Source organism: Solanum lycopersicum, chromosome 6 (genome assembly GCF_036512215.1).
Source record: "Solanum lycopersicum chromosome 6, SLM_r2.1".
In the NCBI taxonomy this organism is placed as follows: Eukaryota; Viridiplantae; Streptophyta; class Magnoliopsida; order Solanales; family Solanaceae; genus Solanum; species Solanum lycopersicum.
Genome location: NC_090805.1, coordinates 38,828,997 through 38,850,833, shown reverse-complemented (window position 1 = coordinate 38,850,833; position 21,837 = coordinate 38,828,997). Strand labels below are relative to the sequence as shown.

Below are 21,837 nucleotides of genomic sequence, written 5' to 3'. Positions count from 1 at the left end.
AGAGAGATAAAAGGAAAAGGGGATTTTTTTTAGTCATTCAAATGGTAAAGATTTTTTTTATGATAATGTTATCTTAAGTCGTGTAATTACGTAATTTCCTTATTTTTTATTTTTCAAAATGTTTGTTTTAGTTAACAACACTTAACTCGAATCGCACTAGTTTAGGGACTAATTATATGTCTTCACTTTAATTTCTCATTTTTGAAATTACTTTCGTATCATAGTTTAATATAATCTTCTATACCACATTTACTTACCTTGTCAAACATATATATCTAGTACACTCTGATACATGAATCAGATGTGGAATGAAATCCCTTAACGAAGATGGCTAATTTTTTTTCATTTTTAATAATAAAGACCAGATTTCTAAGTCCGACATGAAAAATGAAGCCTCCCCAATGATTAGAAAAAGTAAATCTAATTTTCAAAATGACGTAAAACATCCACAACTTTTTACTTCATAATTTATAGACACTTTTTTTACCGGACCTTAATTTAATATTCACATTATTCATAATGAAAGTTAGTTTCGAACTCCTGAAGTATTAGAACACGAATAGACATGAGAAAAAGTAAAGTTAAAAATTGCAAAGGAAGCAGATAAGTAACATGATAAATACATTACAAAAGTAATGACATCTTTAACTATTATTTAAATGACTGTGGAGTTACATATTAATGAATAAGGATACTAGATTTACATGTACATAAATTAACAAAGAAAGTGCAAAAAAAGGAGGAAAATATCCAAAAAAAAAAAAAAAAGATTTTTAATAATTCAGTTGTTATAAAAATTTAGGCAGAAATGAGATAAACAATAAGAAAAAATTAACAAGATCAAATATGATAATCTTCACATGAATCATCATTCACCGTCCATCGGTGACCACATAAAGTTAGCAATAACATGATTTAGCATAAAAGAGTACAAGTAGAGAGAGATCCAACTTTAAAATATACTAATTATCCTTTCTTCCTTCACTAGATAAGTCTAACAAACAAGAGAATGTTCACACTTAATTATTTTACATTAGTGTTCTGTTAACAAAATACACCAATAAATACACATACATAGGTAACTTCAGAGCTAAATACAGATGGGACAACATACAGGGAACAAAATTACACAAATCTTTGAAATGGTTTCCTCCCAACTATAGTAGGCGTCGAACCAGTAGAATGCACACTCATATGATCTCCCATAGATTCATGTTCCTTTAAAGAAGCGGCATCCTTTCCAGATCCTTTGTTCCACTTGACGGATCCAGTACTACTTGGAGTCAAAGGAAACGACAGCCTCCTCCTCGAGCTGTTTGATGGAGTACCTATATTTCTCTCCTCAAGAATGGTTTTTCCTCTGAATTTAGCTTTGGCTGAGATGGTTGGTGACATGTAACTAGGACCTGAAAAAGGAGGACAGCTCGTGAGGCTGTCGTCATCCTTCATGGAATGATTGAAAGGGGAATCAGCAGCACTAGCACGGCGTCTTGAATACTTTGATACGCTTGAGCTGCTCATTGGTGATGATGTTCTTCTGGGAGTATGCATTAGTTTTCCCCTTAATGGAACTGCAGACTTAGTTGACCTTGGTGTAACTGATTCATGACTGTCATAATCCAAATGGAGGTGTCTGAAGTTTTGACTTAGACGCCATGGACTTGGCTTGTGTTCGGATATTGCCCTTGATGGTGTTGAATGGACATCTTTTACAGCAGATTGGCTCTCGGAATCATTTCCTGGAAGTAGCTGGTGGTGCAACCAGTTCCACCACCAAGGAATTCCACTGGTTCGGATGTCCGTAGCTGATTTGGGGTTGCGTCTCCACAACTATTAAAAAGAGGTATGCAACATGGTAAGCCGTATATAAGGCTAATAGAAGTATAGAGTTTGTCAACATGTCTTGGCCAAGAATAACAAATAATGATAAAGTACTTTGAACCAATTGAGATATTATGTGTTTTACCTAACGGTTTCTTGCCAGAATCACTAATGGGAAGTTGAAACAAGAAAATTGAAAGTTTTGACGTTCTTGTAATTTGCACAAGCGCATCTTAGTTTGATAATATGAAAGACTAGTCAAAAGCAACAAACTGAGAGATTATTATGATGCACTTAGTACCAGGATTCACATTAGATAAAAGATTTGGTAAGAAAGAGAACCACTAAAGAAATGTCTCAATAACTTGGCCATAGACAGATAGAAATTGTTATGATGCCCTTAATACCAGGATTTGTACAACATAAAGGAAGTGACAAGTGTTGACACCCAATTTTGGCTTAACATTTTCCAGTACCTTGTGAATTTTATTTATTCAATTGTTCAAAATACATTTTTACAATTTTATCGATATTTATCCTTATTTCTCATAATTTCAGGTTTTTATGAGTTAATTTTAGTTATTCTTTCGTGTCACAATGTTGTGAACATCGTATCTTCGATTAAATCATTATTTATTATGAAATTGCATTTTTTATATGTCATTCATTTTATTTGTCACAATCTATTAATATTTATTTTATTTGTTACTTTTATTAATATTTATTTTTTATGTTTTTAGCGCAGTCTAGAAATACATTCAAATACGGATAAGATTGCATACACAGATATTTTATAACCAGTGGTTTTAGCCCACGATTTTAAGATAGTGGTATTGTACTAAGACGGCTTTCAATTTTCTATTTAAAGAATTTCTTGGCCATTAAGTTAGTGGTGGTGAATAAGGTTTACATACTTGGGGTGTAATTTAGAAATTTTTTAAGTTCTTTTTTTTTTTTTTGAGAAGGTAACATTTTAAAATTCTTATTATTATTCATCATCTTTATAGGTACCCAGAGTTGCTTCCCATTGAAGCTATTCGAACGAACTTCGAATTATATTCTTTATTCATTATTTTGTATAATTGAAGCTAGGCAAGCTTAGGCTGTTTATCATATTATAGCAATATTTTATTATTTGTGTATATAGCATTTTTATCATAGTTGTATATTATTGTTATCTCTTCCTCAATTTGAAAAAATAAATTCAGTCTGGAGTCTGGACCCACAATTGTGAACTTCGAAGGATGCCTAACACCTTTCCTTCGAAATTACTTGAACCCTTACCTAGAATCTATTGGTTTCGTAGATCATTTAAGTAGTTTCCTAGTTTTCCTAAAATTAGATGGCAACTCCCTTAAATTTTGTTTATTCCTAAAATTCTTTTAAGTTTAATTGAATTGAATAAATTGATTATTTTTGTGTCACCAAGATGTTTCTTCTTATATGAATAAAGTAGGGATGTAAACAGAATTCTCTGGTGTGAGCTCGCCCGGTTTCAGGTGCAAGAAAAGGGGGTGTTTGGTGACTTCCAACGTGGAGGAAGAAATGGAGAGAAAGGTGGGTTGAGGTTCTGGTTTACTTCGTTTTGGTGGTTGTATGGTATCACTGGTAGCTTGTTGTTTGCTACAGAAAAAAAAAAAGATAAAACCAAAAGGGGTTTTGCAAGAGTTGGAACCTCCGGTTAGAACCGAAAATAACAAAGAAAAGGCTAAATGGTTGGGGTCTTTTGGTGGTGGACTAGGCGAAGCTCCGGCGAAAAGTTTGCCAAGAAAATACTAACACTAAAAAAGTTTCTTAAAGACTAAAAAATCTGAAAATTACAGCCATTATCTAAAATATTATCCACCACCACTAACTTAATGACTAAGAAATTGTTTCAATAGAAAATTGAAATTCGCCTTAGTACAATACCATTATCTTAAAAGTCGTGGGCTAAAACCACTAGCTAATAAAATATTTGTGTGTGCAATCTTTTATGTATTTAATTGTATTTCTAGACTCAGCTAAAAACATCAAAATGGATTTAAGTAGAAGTAACAAATAAAAAATGGATTTTGTAAGTTCCCTATCTCTAGAAGGGTAGAGTAGTAGGGTTCCCTATTGACTGTTTTCACTAGTTTTTGCCAAGATAGCTCCATATTTTTCTGTTTGGAGCAGCTTTCTTGCACACTGTGCTTTTGTAACTTCGCATCTTCTTGATGCTTTCTAATATCATTTAATTTTATTATCCAAAAAAAAAAATGGCATGTAAAAAAATGTAATTTACCATAAAATAGTGATTTAATCAAAGACACAATATTCATAATATATTCAATTGATTGTTACAAAAAATAATGTAATTAAAAAACTAACTCATAAAAATCTAAATTTTGAGAAATAAGGATAAAAATGATAAGAGTTATTTAAAATTGTAAATAATGTATTTTGTACTATTGAATTAATAAAACTTAAAAGGTATGAATCTTTAAAATGTTAGGCCAAAATTGGGTGTCAACAATAAGCATGAAACAGAATGATACATATCTGCATTATCAAAAGCACATTTACGCGATGGTTACCATAGATTTTAAATGCTTAAGAACGCAAGTCTAATGTACCTGGTGAGAATATGCATAGCTCATTGCTCTCTCCCTCTTGATGACTGCCTCCACTTTTTCCCGTCGCCTTGCTTCTACCTCATCTTTAGTTAGCATACTATTATTCCAATCATCATGGTTACCTGCTTCAGTCTAAAAACAAAATTTCCTTTTTAACATCAAACGTAATTCAAAAAATGTTCAAAGACGAAAAGAAATTTTGTTCAACAACTCTCATATCCTTACACTACAATATATGTACAAAAATGAATTCCTAGAACCTAAATTGGAATTGTTGAAGAAGCTGCGTACCATCTTTGACCAGTGGAAGAATCCATCAAATCTTTCACAAGATAATCAAAGCACCAATAATGAGGAACATTACCCAATTTAAATGACCCAAATTGAATCTACTAAATAATGTAGGCGAACAGTGCCTCCAAAATATGGCATCGGCCTATACCACTAAATAGGTGAATACCACAAGATATGTAGCAGCTTAAACTTACCAGCTGAGTCCATTTGCTTAGAGTGCTCTCAACTTCTTTATCATTCATGTAAGCTTGACTATGGAGTGCCTGGAACATCTGACTTCTCCTTGACTGAATTTGCATTTGAACCCTACCTAGAAGTTGCATTTGTTTCATGGCATTTACTGTCTGCCGCTTTACACTTCTGCTTCTGACCACTCCTTGAAGTCTTGCTAAACCACTCAAAGATTTGAAACCCCTCCTTGCCTGTGAAAACAAAGTTCATTCACATAGGATATGTAAAACTTGTTAGCAATTGATACACTCTCTGAACCAAACATTCGTGTCCCATCAATGACCTACTCTAGAAAGGGGAGAAAATGGGAAAGGACTCCTATGGTTCTTTTTTATAAAAAAATAAAAAAATTATATAAAGCAATGAACTTCTATTCACTCCTACTTGAATCACGACAAGGGAAATAATAATGATAACATAAGATCCTATATTGTTTTCTTTGACATAAGAAGTTTTTCTAACAAGTTGATAAGAACAAAATTACTCGAATTTTCAAGATGCTTATGACAGATGAATGCAGACTCTGTATTTCCATGTTTTTTTTTAAATCAAGAATTAAGAATTCAGGTTCTGCAGTGTCCAGGAGTCATAGTTTCCATGGTTCAAGAGTATAATTAAGACATTGAGGAAAACTACTCTAGCAGTAAAGTCATTAGGACTGGAAATGGGTTCTTGAAAACAGCATACGAAAAGATTGGGGGTCCCAATTACATATACAAAAGTTCAAATCTCTTTTTTTCGTATCCCGTTTCAGATAATCTGCATGTAACTTAATTTTTGTCAAAAATTCGAAAAGAAAAATGGAGTTCTCAGACAAGGAAAGTGACCTTTTAAATAATCAGTCAAATATAATATTGAGGAAGCTCAGCATTTAAGAACTAAGAAGGAATCGTGAAGATCAAATTCTCAGGTAAAACTATCACAAGGAAAATCTTAATGATAAAAGGTCAAAGCATTTCTAAGGATCAAGTGAAAATGCAATAACAAGATACTGATTGTGGTAGAAACAAACTTCTTAGGTAGAAATGCACCCTGAGACCACTGAATGAACTCATCCAGAGCTTTAATCGAAGGGTTAGAAATTTATTTACCTGTTACCAGTTCTCTAACACACAGCAGGGAGTCTCCGCACATAAGAAACACCTAAATTTTAGACTAAGAGAGCCATAAGTCTTTAACAAAGCATAAAGCTTTTCACATAATTGATCTACTCTCTCAGCTTGATGCTCGCCTTCGGCAATAACAAATAGTTGCAGGAGACATGGAAATGATTACTTGGGAGACTATTAAAGTTGTTTCAACAATGACATAATTGTTACCAATATATCATGAGTTTGCAATAACATGACCTATGACTTATCACTCAAGATCTGGCCAACTCACAAAATCAAGTAGTATTCTTAAAGGCTATTTTCAGCAAAACATTGATGAAGGAGTTATCTTGTATCTTACCATGTAACTTCTGTAGGCTGCCTGTATCTTGGTTGCTGAAAGATGGAGCGTCAAAGTTGCTTCTGGCCTGTTAGCATAGCTAATCTCATTATGGTTCCTACTCGGCTCTGGATAAGTAGATCTAGGGGAAGAGACCCTTGGAGAAGCCTCCTTGGGAGCAGTAGCCTTCTGGGAAGGAGCACTAGCAGAGTTCGCCTTTGGAGAAGCTTCCCTAGGAGAGAGAGCCTTTAGGGAAGGAGCACTAGCAGAGGTAGCCTTTGGATAAGCTTCCCTGGGAGATGTAACCTTCGGAGAAGCTTCCTTGGGAGAGGTAACCTTTGGAGAAGCTGCCTTAGGAGAGACAACCCTTGGAGAGGCGACCCTCGGAGAAGTGACACCAGGAGATGTAGCCCTATAAGAACTCTGAGGAGACGCATCTCTAGGTGAATTGATTCTTGGAGAAGTTGGTGCCACAGGGAATGCAGATGGAATGCCAGATTGTTCAGAAGTAGGAGGCCTAACAAGTAGGTTCTGATCATCAACCTCACCCAGTATTTTCTCAATACTGCTTGGTTCTCTGAAGAGGAATGATTTGAACTCTCCATGCCTCAGTATTCTACGACCCTTCTTCTTTTCCTTTGCAGTTTTCTTCCCTGATCCCTGTAACAATCATCCAACTTAGCTAAGGATTGTATAATAATGTTAGAAGCATAGATATCCAGCAAGTTCTTCCCACCATCTTAGTATGATTTGTAAGGGAATATTTAAGGAAATCAGGCCAGAGCTGAATTTTTCCAAATACTTAGTTCACCCTTGGTCCACTTTATAAACACAATTCTCAACCAGGATTAGTAGTTAGATTGACAGAAACTACATCAATTATTGAAGTTGGTTTATTTCATCATAAAATAACAACTTCTGGGACAGATACAAGTAATATGAGAATATCAAGTTCAAGAAACCAAACTTTTAAAACTTACATAGGCAGACTTCTTCTTGGAGTTACACGTAAAAACCCTTTTGAGGGCATAAAACCAACTGCCTTTTTCCCCCATGTTTCTAGCATTACTGTGTCACCCTGAAAGAGAAGGAAACTTAACGTAATTGTCATTCAAAAAGAACTTAATTGAACACATGCAGTGCGAAAGCAACTTCATACACTCATTGTATTGAACAGAGATATTCTAGAACGAAACCCAAGATAGAGGCATTTCGAGCCGCCTCGGAGAATGCAACGCAAGCACTCCATAAAAAACATAGATTGCGCACCTAAAACCAAATACATCAAAAATTTGCAAATCATCTAATTTACTCAGTTAGGTCCCCTTGTTGATAAGCATCTTGAAGTAAAGTCATCAGTATTATTTAAAGAAGATATTTCCATAAGTTCAAATTTGGGATTCACACATTTAGCTGTCATAAGTTGATCAAGGGAGAGGAAAATTATTCACCACATAGAAATGGGAAAACCAAAAAATGAATAAAGGAAAAGGCAAACAGGGAAATGAATTTTTAGTCTATGTTGCTCAAACTCTTCAAAAATGTGTCCAAATCTCTAAAAGTTTCTTCAAAAATAGTGTATTTTTGGATAATCCGGCATGGGTGCAACGTCGAAAGTGAAGAAACTGTCCAACTTAGTTTTTAGGTCCCTTTAATTTCTTTTCTAGATATTTCATTCTTTGAGTTGACTTTAAAATTCAAACTTCAAGAACAAGAAGGAATCAAACTAAAGAAAGGTCCAATTTTTAAACTAGCTAAAGACAATAACACACAAGTTCATGTCATCATCATCATCATCCAGATGATTTCATAATACTCTTCCTTTTTTTTCAAAAACAAAATAAATTCCTTGCTGCTTTTCAACCTTCTTCAAGATGGTGATGAGATCAGAAGAGAGAAACACAAGGGGCAGAAAAAAATAGATATTTTTTTTACAAATAGATGCTAAAATTACATTCTGATGATGAAATTTGTTGTTTTGTCCTTATTTCCTTGACAACTACCAAGAATGTAACAGACAAATAATATCAAGAAATTATAAAATCAAAATCAAAAAACAAACCCCCAAATTCTACACCACATATAAAGACACACAAAAATAAAAATCAAATTTTTAGTTCACAAAGGAGTAAAGAACACATTTTTATGCCCTAAAATCACCATCCAAACTTGCAGAGTCTACAGAAAGTAAATTAATTTATGAAAGATAGAAACCCCAAATACCTCAAGTTATGTTTAAAGTCCTCCATTAAAACCCCCTTTCAGAGAAAAAGCTGAAACCAAAGCCAAAAAGCCAAGTCCAACAAGAAACCCAAAAGCAAAACTTGAGCTACCCTTCTCTCTCTAGAATCTCTCTCCCTTTTCTTCCTCCACTTAGTTATACTAATACTACCATAAACTTGGTGCTCCTTTTAGACTCTTTTTTTTTAGTCTAATTACCCAATTATATATACAAAGAATCTGCTTCTTTGTTGCTTCCACAGTTTATTAACCTCTTCTTTTTGTTCTTTTTTTGACCTTTTTTCCCCCTACCTTTTCCAGTTTATACTTTCATCCTTTTGTCCGGATAACGTAAATTTAAATTAATCGGATTCAATTGTCCTGATTGGTATGAAAGAAAAAATGTTTTTAATGTAAAATGTAATTTTTTTTGGGGGGGGGAAAAAAAATCAAACTTTTACTTATTTTTTGGTGTTAAATAAATAAAAAAAAATATTTTATCAAAAATATTTATTATGTGATTTAGCAGAAAACTACGAAAGCATAATGAGTTGGTTGGTTAAAGGATTGGAGTTTGGAATTCGTGAGATCGAGAGAAGATAATAAATTTGAAATGTCGAAATTTATTTTCTCTATTTGTAAACTTAAGTTCATATTTCTCTTTTATAAAAAATTTATCATCAAATATTAAAAAGTTAAAAGTGTTTTTTACGTATATCAAACATAGCAATAGATGATAAACTAGAAAAAAAGGAGGAAAAAATTGTCTATGAATTTATTAATAATTCAATAAGGGGTAACTGATAATAAGTTAGTAATTAATTAATGGAGTTTGGAGCTGACCAAACAACTTAATTATATTTAATAGAGCATTAATTAATGACGATAAAAGATTTTCTATTTTTTAAGTTATAAATGTATATGACACTTCTCTCAATTGAAAACGTATAAAAATATTTAATATATTTCTAGTTTTCGTATAACCTTCAAAAATTAGATACAACCGAACTATTAAATTTTAATATTTATGTAACCCCCTTTTTTTTTATATATATATTATCACCACATAAGTCATATTAGTATCTTAAATTTCTTATTCAGCTAATTTTATTTTATTTTATTGGTGGTCACTTTGTCAGTCAATAATTGGTGTGATCCAGCCTCAGCTATAACGGATATGTTTGGTTTTTTTTTTTTTTTTAAATTTAATTAATATATGTATTTCATTTCGAATATTGTTTGTCGTGACAATGACATTGATATCATGGTAGAAGGAACACAACATAGTACAATAACGTGATTTCTTTTTGTTGTCGTTCGATATTTTGATATTTATATTGAATTTTAATTAATCTGAGGTAATGCTGTGTAGTATCAAAATTGTTTAAAAAATTGAAATGAAATTGATAATTCGAAACGAAAAAAATTATTGATTTATTAGTATTGGATTACTGGTTTAGCGGTTTTGATTTTTTTTTATTATCGAGTTATCGATTTTTAGTGATTTGGGGTTTTTTTCTTAACGGAATAATTGATATAACCTGATAGTAAATTAAATAATTATATTATATCATTTTGCATAGAGTTTGGTTTCCTACTTTTATTTTTGATTATCTCAAACACTTGGTTATTTTACAACGTAAAAGTATTTGCTTTTGAGCATGATGTAACTACTGAACTCATGTGCATTGTTTGTTTAGGTTGTCCCCTTGTTTCTAAGTGGTTTTCAAATTTTTTTTGTGTCAAATCTTAATGGGTAAATAGATAACCGATAAAATAATATCTTAATAGTTATATAACGGTTTAACATATCTACGATCCGATAATCAAGAAATTATACCAATAAACTATAAAATCAAACTGAACCGACTGATACACAATCCTAATTCAAAGGCCACTAGCTCTTTCTTATGCTAAAAAGATATAATAGAATAATAATATTTGGAGGCGCATTCCGAAATAAAAATTCATCAAAATCAAAATAAATAAAATAATCAAAATTAGGGTTGGTTGATCTTCATTTATATTGATAAAATATATATATATATATATATATATATATATATATATATATATATTTGCCACATTAAAACTTTAAATAAGATATATTCAAAAGCAAAAGGCAAGAAAAGGGACACTTGCCTCTTCGATTTTTTTTTAAAAAATTAGAAAGCAACGTGCTCCAGGCGTGTTTGATAGTTGGTTAATTAGTTAGGGTCGGATTTACGATATAAATAGATAATTTGATGTTTTTGTAGAGACTTATAAATTTTAAATTTGTCGTTATTTAGGGTTTTTTATTTGAAATCAGGTTTATTTAGAATTAAAATTTTATTTAGACATATAATTTGAATTTCATAAGTTATAATTCTTTTTTCTTTTTAGGGAAAAGGGACAAATACTCCCCTTAAACTATCATAAATGATATGCAAATACTTTTGTCATATTTTTTTGGACACTAGTGTCCTTCTCGTTCAAAAATAGAGCATATATACTCTTTATACTGGCGGAAATATACGTATCATAATCTTATCTACTGACTTGACGTTTTATTAAATACCAGATCGATTGATAAGATTGTCACGTGTCTCTATTTCGTCTTTCATTAGTGTGAAGGGCATATATGCTCTACTTTTCGGACGATAGGGGTATCAATGTTACAAAAGTATGACAAACATGCTCATTTACGATATTTGGGGAGTATATTTATTTTTTTCCCCTTCTTTTATAAGCATGCATGATAATTCTGAAATTTTACATAATTTATAATTAAGATATAAAAATATCTTAACGGATTAATAAATCACATATCTTTATATCTTTTTAATAAATAAATATTTTTAATTACGTGTTATTATAAATTTAAATAAACATAAATTTACAAAGATTCACTACTCTAATAAATGAACAATCTATTCATATCAATCATGAATCTTTTTTAAGTAAATTTAAAATAATAAAATATACACTTATGAATCAAATTTTATATTAAAAAATCAAAATCGTAATTTAAAGTTAAAATTAAAATTTTTATAAATTTTATAAACTAACACCGATTTAAGATAATATTTCAAAATTTTATGGCCAAACGCTAAATATTATATTCCTCCATTTGCATCAGCAATATTTTTTTTATGATTTGGTCATGTCATGTCAGATGAAAGTTCAACTTTGGTTTGGTGATGCAACAAACTCATATATTAGTCAACTTCATCCTCATACACACACAGAGAATCCTATAAGTTTTAATTTTGTTATCCTTGATTTTTTTTTTTTAATTTTTATATATATAAATATGACTCTATTCATAATTGATAAATGATAAAGAAAAACGTATAAAGATGGTGAAATTTAATACTAAAAGTTTTTTTAAAAATCATTTTTTTGAGATGTAATATATTAAAAGTATTTTGGAGCATAAATATAAGATGTAAATTTATCAGCGGTATAAATATAATTTTAGAGGTAAAAGTATATGCTTAAAGCGTTAAAATAGATTTTTCATTATTTTAAAATCAGTTTTATTTTATATAATATGTTTTGTTATTGATATGATAATTTTATACTTTATGTTATCACGTTGTAGTGATTCTTTTAAAAAATACTATAAATTAATAAAATAACTCTTATATAAAATCATGTATGAAATTGATACATTGAGATTCATAGCACTATGTTATAAATTTGAAGATGGGTGATGATTTCATTTTAAAGATTTTTTGTTATTTTTTGAAAACAATTATAAAAGAAAATGATCATATTTGTACTTATAATTTTAGAAAAGGGTTAATTATTTTTTTGATATATTTGTCTCCACCATTCAATTTTGAGTCAATATTTGTCCTTAATTATTATGTCACTAATTTTATTATCCTATGTGACGCTTACATAACTTTTTTTTTACTATAATTATAATTTTATTTCCTATTTGATCGTTCAGAAAATTATGTGGTTAAGCAAACTTATATTATTTAATTACTCATCATAGCTATAATTTGTTATAATTACCACTCGCGACTAACAATATACATTAATTATGTGGATTGACTTCGAATTTGTATAATTAGTCAGGTTTGTATATGTATAATTCGTCATAATATACAAATACATATGTATAAAATACAAGCCGATATACATATACAATTCATCTCTCTCCCACTCTTTGCCCTCTCTCACTCGCCTCTTTCCTCTGTTCCAGTCTCGCTCGCTTCTCTCCTTCCTATAACATGTAACCACGAATTATAATTATCAAACTTTAACCATTAAAAATAATTAAACTATTTTTTAGTATCTGTGTGTAAAAGTTCTTCAGCATAATTTATTCGATTAACTTAAATAAAATTCCACCTATCCAATTCGAAAACCCATTAACCCTAACTCCACCACCATACCCACCCAGTTTGATAAGAATAATAGGCAGATAATACATTATTTTAAAGATTCTCTCGGTCATTATTTTTGTTATCTTTTTAAATAATAATTATAATATATGTTTTCCTATATTATTTATGATTTCTTTTGGATTTATTGATAGAATTATTCAAAATTTTACTTTTATTTATTTTATTAGTAATAAAATTATAAAATTAACGATACATAAGACATACATCCTATAAATTCATAAATTTTAGCCTAATCTTTTGAGACTTATGCCTCCCTGTACGTTTCACCTCACACCCCACTTTTTATAATATTGATAAAAATATTTGTCGATGCTTTAGGAAAAGTCTTAATTAGATTTTTCATTAGTCTATTGCTTAGTATTTTGGTAGGAGAATTGTGAACATTTCATAGAATTAAATGGAAAAAAGTGTCATCGACCAAGAGACATAGGCCTTGATGCAACACCAATTGACCCTTAGCCATATTAGCATTTACTTATAACAATAATATTTACACATCTTTTAACACTATAACGATTATTTACTTATAACAATAATATTTATTGTCACAAAAAATATTTAGTGGTATTAAATTAGTATCATTGTATACATAATCGCTAATTTCTTAATTTAGTGGTATTTATATAGAATGTTGATTATAAATATTGATATTTCTTGTTAACGCTAAACATAATATAGCGATAAACAGAAGCGAATCACGAGTTAGAAGACTTTGGGTGCACCAATATAACCTTAGCCAAATATGAGTTTTAAGCTAAACTTAAAATAAAAATAATAAAAAAGGACTTTAGTTTGATTTGAACCCTGGTCTTAAGGGTGGTATCTCTAGTTTGTATTAGTAACACAAGGGCACTCCTATGTTTTCCACGAGTGCGTTGTTAACTAGATACTAATTTTTGATAGTTTTTCAATATATATATATATATATATATAACTTTTTTGAAAGTTAGCGGATGCATGTGCTTTTCTTAGTTCTCCAAAATATAGGTCCGCCTCTAGCAACAAATATATTATTATTGTTAAATCCTTTATTTGTTGTAGGAAAAAAGGCATGAGAAAACTTGTGGAACATTGGGAGCAGATGGAGAAATATTTGGTGGCTTTATGTTGTCAACTTTTTTACCCTCTTTGTTAGATTACCGATCATATAAATTAACACAGAAGAAAGACGTTTAATTGGCTATATTGACACGTTACCTGCGTAGAATTTAAATATTATCATAGACCTTAAGAATTTTCATCAACAAAAGCATAGACTTTTCATTTTGTTACTTAATATATATTTCCTCTATCAAACAATCGTTGTTCACTGTACTATTTTTTTGGAATATCTAATAATACTTGTTCATATGAAATTAATAAATAATTTCACACTTAGTTCCTAATTTACCATTTCAATAATTATAGTCATTTCTCTATTACAATTTTCAAGACATTGTATTTATTATATTCAAATGGTGATATGGTAAAATTACCCTCCTATTTATACTCCCTCCATCCACTTTTAATTTTCATGGTTTCCGTTTTTAGAGTCAAACCATAAGAACTTTGATTAACATTTTACGATATATATTTTTCATCATATTGATATGCAGAAAAATTACAATTTATAATACTTCTAGTATGGTTTTTGAATATATAAATTTTGTTTAAAATATTGAATTGAACTTTAAAAATTAGTCAATTAACTTTAGAAAAACGTAATATGACAAATAAAATTAGATGGATAGAAATAATTTCTTAAGAAAAGTTTAAAATAAATAATGGACCAATATTGCTATAAATGGTAATGGAAGCATTTGTCCTATATGTACAAATCCAAATCGGACGGATCTTTATCCGAAGTAGAGCATAAACCTAAAAAGATGAAACAGACTCATTCAGGAACAAGAAAATATCATCGCGGTTTGGATTAAATCTCGATGAAAGAATACATCAATGGGAGAAGGAAGTATATATTTTTTTTTGGTTGAATTGTGAAATTTTCATAGAATCAAATGACCAAAAAGTGTCATGAATGCCATGAGACAATTAACCCCATTTAATTAGAAAGAAGGTTAAATTAAACATACTCAAATGGCTATATTTAAAATGGACATAGAAACTAATCAAAAGTAAGTAAATACTATTAAATAAATTAGTTGAATTAATCTTCCTCAGCCAAAACCATTCTACTTAAAGGACTTGGCCCAAGTTTTTTTCTTCTCCTCAAAGAGTTTCTTCTCCTAATAACTTCCATTTGATTCCTTCTTCTTACTTGCATCATTGCTTCTTCTTCAATCACAAATCTCTTCATTAACACATCATCATTCAATGATTTTCCCCTAAATATCTTCCTCCCTTCCAAACTCATCCTTCCACTTGGTATTCTTTCTTGTGAAATACTACTCATCATTGGCTTTGTTCTACAATTACTTTTCCTTGGTGGAACGACATGATGATGGTCTACTTGAAACACTTCACTATAGGAAGATATTGGTGCACATAGACATACTCTAGTGAAAGATGTTGCAACTCTTAAAGAAGTGCATCTTCTTAGCTTTTGTGATCTATTATTAGTGTTTGATATCTCTCTTGATGATGACTTAGATATGCTTCTCCATAGTGTTGGATTTGTTGTGGGAATTTCACTTGGCTTGGCAAATGTTTTCCATAGAGAAGCCATTTCCATTGCCTTTTGGTACCAAGCCTTCCTACAAAACACATCTAACATTTTAAATTTTGTGCACTATCGATCGTTAAATATTTATAATAGATAAATCTTCACAACAAGTCTAGTGTGATATAATCATCTGAAAGATCGACCATATTGCAACTAAACAAAATCATTTATATTGTTCAATGTATATAATCTATGATACAATTTTAAATACAATTACACTAATTAAAAATTTAATCATATGTAATAAAAAAAATCTAGCAAGGGACAATAGTTAGTATGGACTGATAACCTAAGAAGTATTGCAAGTAACCTACAACTGTTTTTTTTTAATTTGTCCACATGTATAAGTTAAAATTCATATTTAATAAGGTTTGTCAATTTCAATTATTTAAAAATATCACACAAGAAACACAACATAAGTTGAATTTTTAATAAGCTTGTCAATTTCAATTATTATGAAGAAATATCACAAACACAAACATTAAAAAAAAAAAAAAAAGAACACCATAGATGGGATATAAATGTGAAACTTGAACTAATATACTCTTTTTAGCTTCTTCTGGAACTTTAATTTTTCAATTTGTTCACTAAATAAACCATTGAAATATCAAGGTTGACTTTATGAAAAGGTGGATAACCTTTGAAAGTCATGAGAAAGAACAAAAAAGTGATGAAAACTAAATCAAAGTCAATTAAAATTCTCTAGACTGAGCCAAACTTTGAAAATGTCTAAGAATTTATGTTTGGACAAGTCTTCCTGGGATAGGTCAAACCTTGGTTTAGTCTGTTTTTTTACGCGCTTAAATGAATTAACTTTTAATTTTGTCCTTAGCAATCGAATTTATGTCAAACGTCATGTGAGTTAAGCATACCTTTTGAGACATTGTGGTACAAAAATATAAATTTATGCCTCACAAAAAAAGTTTTTTTTTTTTTAAGGACAAAGATTAAAGATCAAAATTCACAAATAACCCAAATGTTAAAGGTCGAGAAATCGAATTCATTGACCTTGTACAACATGAAATTTATTTAATTATACAAAATCTTAGTAGTTCAGTTAGTTGACCATCTGAATTTTCAGCTTGTTGATTAGGATTCGATTTTTAAATTGTCATCTCTTTCCACCATTTCCCCCCCAATTTATTAACTTTTTTTATTTTTATTTTATTTGGAAGAAAACCCATCCCATCGTGTTAAGGCTTTTGATATGGGCCTAAAGTGTACTGCTCAAAATTGGGTCACTTGCTGAGGTAGAAAGAACTAACAGAAGTTGTACAAATATGTGTTTTGTCAGAACTCCCCCCACCCCCACCCACACTTTTTTTTTTTTTAATGATAGTGGTGTCCGGATTAGTTTTTAGTTTTCACACACATAAACAATTTCACGGAATACCTATTATCTCCCAACAGCAAGCAACAAGCAACTCTGTCCACTAAGAATAGCAATTGGTGTAAAAAGAAAAGATTGAGATATATGTGATTGGAATTGAGTGAACAATGTTCCATTGAACTTGTATTGTCTATCCCTAATTAATGATTTATTTAAATGTGCACGAAAATGATCTATTGGTCATTTCTTAAAGACTAGAATCATATGAATTCAATGTTGAAGTGATAAACTATAATTTCCATATATTAAAATTTGAAGTAATTTACTAGAAATTGTACGGAGTGTCTGATTGAGCTGGAAAAGTTTGATTATTAATTAAAACATAGATAAGTAAATTATCAAGAGAGAAAAAAAACACAATGTATATGGATCAATCAAGTAAATTTTACTTTTAACAAATTAAAGTGAAAATATATGTAATTAATCATAATTAAATACTCTAAACAACAAAAACACATTTCATAAATTTAAAATTTAATACATGAATGTTTCTCTAGTAGGGATTAACATATATTCTCTTTAAAAAGACAGATATATTTATGGCGCAAAACTTCAATTTTGAATCAATGAAGCTTAATCCACAAAGTAAAATTGAATATAACTAAACAATCAATTTGATCAGTTTAATTTAACAACAAACTTCTCCATTTTATTAACTATAACCGTTAATTTCGTACAACATAAATAATCATAAAAATAAGACAGACAACATATTATAACATATTAAATTACAGTAAACTATGATGTTAGTTCAGACGAGGAGAGAAAGTTACCTTGCTTGTGAAGAGTTCTTTGGATCTTGCATGAACAAAGAAGAAAATCAAAACTTTGTGATTCAAAGAAATATAGAGAAATGAAGAATAAGAAGAAGAAGAGGAAGAAATTTCTTCTCATCTATGATATTAATTGTACTATACTATAGTTTAAAAGAAAGGGGTATAATAAATGATAAATCAAACTTTTATTATTTTTTTTGCTTAAATTAGAGAGAGTTTCTGAAAGATGGGTTGTCAAATTTACAACTTTCTTTATCTTTTTCTTCTTTATAGTATATAGTAATAATAATAATAATATAAGGCTCTTCCTTTTTTTTTTTGCTTTGCTGCAGGCAAATGATTCAAATTTCAAAAGTGCAAAGTGTTACACTATACTACTTTATTAATTTACAATATAAGTATTTTTTTTTATCTTTGAAATTTTTACCTTTTAGACTCTTATGGGTCATATTTTAGGGGCCCAAATATCAGATCATATACTTAAATGGGGACCATATAAGTGAAAAATAACAACTTTTTCATAATTTCTTCATTGGGGAATGAGGCAAATAGGTATTTTTTTTATATTATATAAGTTATAGATGTGCTTTTTTGAAAATTTTCTAAAGTCCCAAAACAAGAATATTTAAGTAGTTGAGATCCTAAACTTGATATTTCATGCTGTGATTCCTTCATTAGAAATTAATGTTTTTTTCACTTGGTAATTATATGCTATGATTGGGAGCATGTACTTAAAAACTATTTTGTGCTTCTCTTATGATAAACTTTAGAACAATCATGTATATGTAGCTTTATTTTGCCCCTTTTATTTTTCTATTGGGTAATACATATGTCTTTCAAACCTTTACATGTGGCTTTAGATCATATCCAAATGGTCAAAATCTTTCATCCGAACCCTCGTCGAAAAATTATGCATTATATATATAAGTTATTTTTTTTTGAAATCGTTGGTTACCTTTGAATCCACTCATGTCTACATGTCGTCCCGATCCTCTAACTCCATTTTTATATCAATTAAATAATTATATATATGCAACTATTATGCATATGTATCTGTGATGTTTTTGTATATCTGCATAAAGTTTGAATTCGTATACAATATCGAGTTAATATATAATTGAATCAAGTTAAACATTTGTATTTATATATCAAATCTCTCTCTCTCTCTCTCTCTCTTTCGCTTTATACAAACACAAATTATACACTGTATTTGTGTAATTTGTGTTTATATAAAGCGAGAGAGAAAGATAAAGGGCAGAAGAAGATTTGGATTTGTATAACTATAAGTGTATATGACAGAGATATGTATTCTATATACAGTCTCTCTCACTTTATACAAACAAATTATACACTTGTGTTTGTATAAAGTGAGAGAGGTGAGGAAGAGATGACTCTCAATTTCTGAGAGAGATGGGAGTAAAACGAATAGCAAAAAATTTATTGCGAAGTATAATCAAACAAAACTATACCTATAACATAACATTTATGTTAAATTAATAATTTACTATAATACATAATTTTTTTTCTTTTCATAATATGGTGTATATGACTCATTAAATAACTTTACAAAACATACATAAATTCCTATGATACGTTGATGCGATGTAACATATTTTAGGGGATAAATTCATTAGAGTTTTAGGACCACAACTATTAAGATAAAATTTATAATACTACTACTTATACATTATAATCTTATTTTTTTTGTAAAATAAATGTATATTTAAGAGGCCAGGGACACGAGTGGGGAGATAGTGCATAAATTAAGTAGCCAAAATGGATGACATTATGATTCCTTTTATTTGGTGGTGTTAAATCAATGAACCCAAAAGCTGATGCAGATGTCAAAAGACAATATGATTATATGTACTTTTATTAGGTTTTGCCATTACCTCTAAAGTAACATTTAAAAACCCTAACTATATATCACTTATCACAAAACTTCAAAAAAAAAAAACGTAATAAAGAGAATATAAAAGTAAAACAAAGATGACAATAAACTCGGATCTAGTGATCAATAAAGTGATTGAAAGTAATGATCATGTCTTAGGTTCAAACTCCAGTAACAGTAAGAAAATGTTATTAGGTAATTCTTCTCATACGTCTTAACTTTGATGGACAGAATTACTTGATACTTATTACTAGTGCGAGATGAAAGATATATCATAAAATTAGTTAAAGTGCACGAAAAATAACTCAAACAAGATTGAGTTTTTTTTATAGAGTCATAGTAGCTTATTCAGAACAAGAAATTATCATGTTCTTTCTTTCACACCAAAATGAAAGCAATTAGACATAGTTACTTTCTTTTCTATAGTTACTTTTAAAGCTCTACTAATGGCACTAACAATGAGATAAATTGAGCAAAATAAACACTTCATTACTAAAAGTATGAATTATTGGGAATACATGGAACAATTAATATAACTCAAAGATTGATATTTGTTTTCTCTATTCAAATGTGAACTTAAAAGTTTGACTCCAAAAAAGAGAGAAAAAAAATAGTGACATAAAAGTGAAAACTACTAATTAATGTAAGATCCCACATGTATGCAGGATTTCAGGCTATCTTTTATTTATTTATTTATTATTATTATTATTATTATTATTATTATTGGCCAAACTTATAGTATATATATATATATATATATGTTCATTACTGGACCACAAAATCTTATGATCTCTCATTCTTTGTTTTCCTTTTCAGTATTTTGCTATATGTGATATCATTATCTATGTTTCATCTTGTTTTTTTCAAAGTCATTTTCTTGTGATCCTAACCCACTAAACAAATAGCAATATCCCCAAACATATGAAATCAAATGATGTTTACAACATAGGTGAGTGGGCTTAATTAATTACTTTAGATTAGTTTTTAATCAAATTATTTTTTTAAAAAAGAAAAATCACTAGCAAACATTATCAAAGATCTAGCTTTAGAAATTAAAAAATTGGCTCAAATCCATTTTAGTTATCCTACTTATTAAAAGTAATTGATCCAAAATAGTAGCAAGCATCTTATAAAAATCAAGATATCATTAACTATTGCTTTTTATCATTGCGATGGACGAAGCAATAAGTCCCGCTGAGTCCATCGCAAAACGAATGGGCTGAACCTATACAAATATGGTATATACCGCTTTCATTAATTATTATTTCATAACAAGAGATGTTTTACGATTCGAATTCCTTTCATGACTAATATATACTTTCTTGTTTTTAGTTTTATGTTCCATGTCGGAGTAAATCCCCGATTAATTTATTAAAGTGAGAAATTACTATCTATCAATTTTTTTTTGTCATAGTTAAAAGTGAAACTCGAAATCTATAATTAATGCCGGGGAATCCCTACTCTTGGTGGTCCAATCTGATCATTCATTAACCAGGCATGGTTTAGAACATATACACAAGTCATGCTGCTCTGTCACATCTACACAAGACAAAAGTCTTGTTGTTTAATTTTTCATAAGACAATTAAATTTAAAAAGAAGACAACTTTAATTTCATTTTTTGTCATCTACACTTTGCTTCCAAAAGTTCACAAATATAACTCTACTATATGGCTGAAACCAGACATGTCAAGATGGATGAATGATGTGGTGACACGTGGTGAGTATGATCGAGACTAGTGAAAAGTTGTTCCCTGAACGAAAAATTCGAGTTCGTACATTTATTTTGTTAAAGAATGACAAAAGTCTCACATTGATGGTTAATGAGATGGGTGGACTCCTAATAAGGCTTGAAAAATCCTTCTCCCTTTGAGCTAACTTTTGGGGTGTGAGTTAGGTGTAAGACCTAATTTCACATGGTATCAGAGCGGGGCCCGTCTCACCCGATGTTGGGACCCTCCAAAATCAAAAATTGCCCACGCACCAGATGCTAAGCACTGGTCGTGAGGTGGGGTGTTAAAAATGCCAAAATTTCCACATCGATGGTTAATGAGATGGGTGAACGTGGAATGTCAAAATTTCACATCGATGGTAGGTTTTTGGAATTCGACATTAGGAAGTGT

General features: G+C 29.9%; 2 protein-coding genes across 2 annotated transcripts; both read right to left on the bottom strand.

Moving 5' to 3' along the window:
- Positions 1-941: 941 nt before the first annotated feature.
- Positions 942-8,791, bottom strand: LOC101245954 (SUN family protein SUN17). Its single transcript, NM_001366877.1, has 6 exons — positions 8,598-8,791; positions 7,355-7,452; positions 6,396-7,034; positions 4,907-5,134; positions 4,419-4,550; positions 942-1,830 (listed from the first exon to the last, which is right to left on the bottom strand). The coding sequence occupies exons 2-6, from the start codon at positions 7,427-7,429 to the stop codon at positions 1,126-1,128; spliced, it is 1,779 nt and encodes a 592-aa protein (NP_001353806.1). The 5' UTR covers positions 7,430-7,452; positions 8,598-8,791; the 3' UTR covers positions 942-1,125.
- Positions 8,792-14,876: 6,085 nt separating this feature from the next.
- Positions 14,877-17,986, bottom strand: LOC101245659 (uncharacterized). The gene is made up of 2 exons (XM_004240949.4): positions 17,823-17,986; positions 14,877-15,690 (listed from the first exon to the last, which is right to left on the bottom strand). The coding sequence occupies exons 1-2, from the start codon at positions 17,852-17,854 to the stop codon at positions 15,144-15,146; spliced, it is 579 nt and encodes a 192-aa protein (XP_004240997.1). The 5' UTR covers positions 17,855-17,986; the 3' UTR covers positions 14,877-15,143.
- Between the last annotated feature and the right edge of the window lie 3,851 nt (positions 17,987-21,837).